The 2,565-nt window shown below is 47.2% G+C and overlaps 1 protein-coding gene and 1 long non-coding RNA gene across 3 annotated transcripts in view; one reads left to right on the forward strand and one right to left on the reverse strand.

Moving 5' to 3' along the window:
• The first annotated feature begins 597 nt into the window (after window positions 1-597).
• The window catches only part of LOC117949785, a 12,363-nt gene continuing 10,395 nt past the window's right edge, over window positions 598-2,565 (forward strand). Inside the window, exons 1-2 of one of the 2 annotated variants that reach the window (XR_004657733.1) lie at window positions 598-610; window positions 1,785-1,787. This is a non-coding gene — a long non-coding RNA (uncharacterized LOC117949785). The remainder of the gene's footprint in view (window positions 611-1,784; window positions 1,788-2,565) is intronic. The other variant, XR_004657732.1, reaches the window with a different exon arrangement.
• Window positions 1,435-2,565, reverse strand: part of LOC117949758 (proline-rich receptor-like protein kinase PERK12) — a 2,408-nt gene continuing 1,277 nt past the window's right edge. The window contains exons 3-4 of the mRNA XM_034880295.1: window positions 2,322-2,385; window positions 1,435-2,127 (exon numbers count right to left, since the gene is read on the reverse strand). Of these exons, the coding sequence (XP_034736186.1) occupies window positions 1,543-2,127; window positions 2,322-2,384 (648 nt within the window). The 5' untranslated portion in view covers window position 2,385 and the 3' untranslated portion in view covers window positions 1,435-1,542. The remainder of the gene's footprint in view (window positions 2,128-2,321; window positions 2,386-2,565) is intronic.

Here is a 2,565-nt window from a genome sequence, read left to right on the forward strand (position 1 = left end):
GTGTGTGTGTGTGTGTGTGTGTGTGTGTACGGTTGACAGTGAAAACACAACACCCACAGTTTTAGGACAACGGGCTTTGCCAATGATTTCCTCAATTGATTTTTTTTGGATTACATTTTTGATTCCATATCAATTAGCTAAGGACAGTTTTAGTTCCAATACCAATGGTGCTCGTTTATTTAAAGATATTCTGCTTTACGTTGTAGAACTACAAGCAAGAAGCAACCGTTGAATATCTTTATAATGAGGTTTTGACCCCCAAGTTTAAAGTTTAAAGGGCTTTTTGCTGATACATCCACTGTGAAAATGCAAGCATTAAAGACTGATTTCTAGGTTGTATTAATTGAAAGTGGATCACGCAAACAAAGAATGAATTTAAAGGTGCTCTAAGCAATGTTGCCCATTTTTTAGGCTACATTTTTTTGTAACAAACAGCCAACATCTCACTATCTGCCTGTCCCCTGAACACACTGCAGTCTCAAGACAGCCCAGGCTCCACAAACAGCAACAACAACAACCAACCAACACATGACCGACAAGGAGTTGGTTGCGTCATGAACTCGCATTGTAGACGTAGCATACATGCTAACGTAGCCTAAAAAAAAAACGCGTGACATCGCTAAGAGCTCCTTTAAATGGAGAATTTATTATTCTAGTTGCTTTAAACTGAAGTTTCGTCCTCTCTACATTCAAACACACACAGTGAGACACTGCGTGGATATTACAGTACTGCAACTGTTTCATGATGGATGTGTACTAAATAAGTTTAAATCTTCTTCTCTCTGGTGGTCTTGCACGTTTTCTTCTAACTACTCTGTTGTCTGCATCACTGCTGGCCAATCTGTGCTTGAATAAAAACGCTAAAAAACACAGCTGTGTGATCCTTTAACCTGTGCAGAAAAACACAACTTCACAATCAGGAGAAGCTGAACCTCTCTGAACACCATCAGAAAGAGTCATAGATCCTAATAAAAACTATAAGGAGTGTTTAACAATGTTAAACAGGGAAAACAAACCAACCAGACTGTAAATTCATCTGTAACGCTAAAAAAAGAAAGAAAAACCGAGCTAGTATTCAAGTAAAACAACGTGTTCTTCAAATGAAGTCTGGTGCAGATCAGAGCTGCAGTCTGGTGGCTTAAATCAAAACTAAATCAACAACATTCGCACATATTAAAATAACAGTTTGTATCCCTTTTTCTTCCTGTGAAGACGAAGAAGAAAGTGCTTGAAACTCAGGAGAGAGGAAGAAGAGGGTTAACCGATCTTTCACTTCTCCACGCTGGCATTGTTTCTGTAAAATAAAAAACTGTTGAAGAGCTGAAAGTCAGCCACAGAAACGTGACTTCACCGTGTAGTTTCCATGACTACAGATGCAGCGACAGTCAGCTGCGTAGTCGACGCCACATCTGATCTCATGTGTGCTTTCCATTGCTTCTTTTTAGTTGTTTTTGGCGTTTGTGTTCCTTCGTGGCAAAGGGAGTCAGCTTTGTGCTCCTTTCTAATCTCCCTGTACGAATCCTCACGGCGGCCCCATTCATTTCAGCTGCAACCTCCATGATTGGACTCTCCGCCCCTTTCCGGTGCGGGGTCCACGGGTCTCTGATCGCCGCCGTCAGATTGGATAGTGGTGCAGGGGGGACCGGAGTCTCCGTCCGTGTCCTCGGACCGCAAAACCTCGTTGTTGGCGTGAGCGTCCGGTGACTCCGACCCTCCGTTCACAGAGCGGAGACTCTGGCTGGTGGGGTCGGACGGCTTGGTGGCGTCGTGTGGAGCACAGGGAGCGGGTGGAGCGTGCGTGGGACGGCGTTCAAATGGGCCATCAGAGGGCGAGGGGGGCGAGGGGGGCGAGGACGAGGACACACCGCCGGTGGAGTGCGTTTCATCGGCGCCATGCTGTGCGTGGTCTCTGTGGGTGTGTGCGTCGGCTGTCTGATCCCTCTCTTGCGGGCTGTTTTCTGGAGTGTGTGGAGTGTGTGTGGGCTCCGGCGTTTGTTGTCCAGGGTCCAGGGTGTGGCAGCGACCCAGGGGCCGCTCTCTCAGCCGGGGCAGGGCGCCGAGGCTCGCAGAGGGGCAGCTGACCTCCACCGTCTCCCCACGCCTCAACCTCCGCCCGTCTGGGTTCCCCTGGGCACAAGAAACTAAAGATCAGATCAGGGCTGCATCTAACAGTTATTATAGTTAATTATTCTGAATATCTTTTTATATCGTTGATGGATCAGTGGATTGGTCTCTAAATTGTCAGAAAAATTGGTTACAAATGTGGATCAGTGTTTCCCAAAAGCCCAAGATCACGTTGTTGAGCTATTTCACACGTGTACCTGGTTCTGGTTTGTTGAACACCTGGAGGGAGGACCAGAGGAACCTTTCTTCATCTGCTGCATCCTGAATCAGAGCACATCCAAACACAGTAGATGTAATAACTTTATTGTTGCTAGCGGGTGTGTGAGAGAGCGGAGGTCTGGTGAGAGAGCGGAGGTCTGGTGAGAGAGTGGGGGTCTGGTGAGAGAGCGGGGGTCTGGTGAGAGAGCGGAGGTCTGGTGAGAGAGCGGAGGTCTGGTGAGA

Source organism: Etheostoma cragini, chromosome 8 (genome assembly GCF_013103735.1).
Source record: "Etheostoma cragini isolate CJK2018 chromosome 8, CSU_Ecrag_1.0, whole genome shotgun sequence".
In the NCBI taxonomy this organism is placed as follows: Eukaryota; Metazoa; Chordata; class Actinopteri; order Perciformes; family Percidae; genus Etheostoma; species Etheostoma cragini.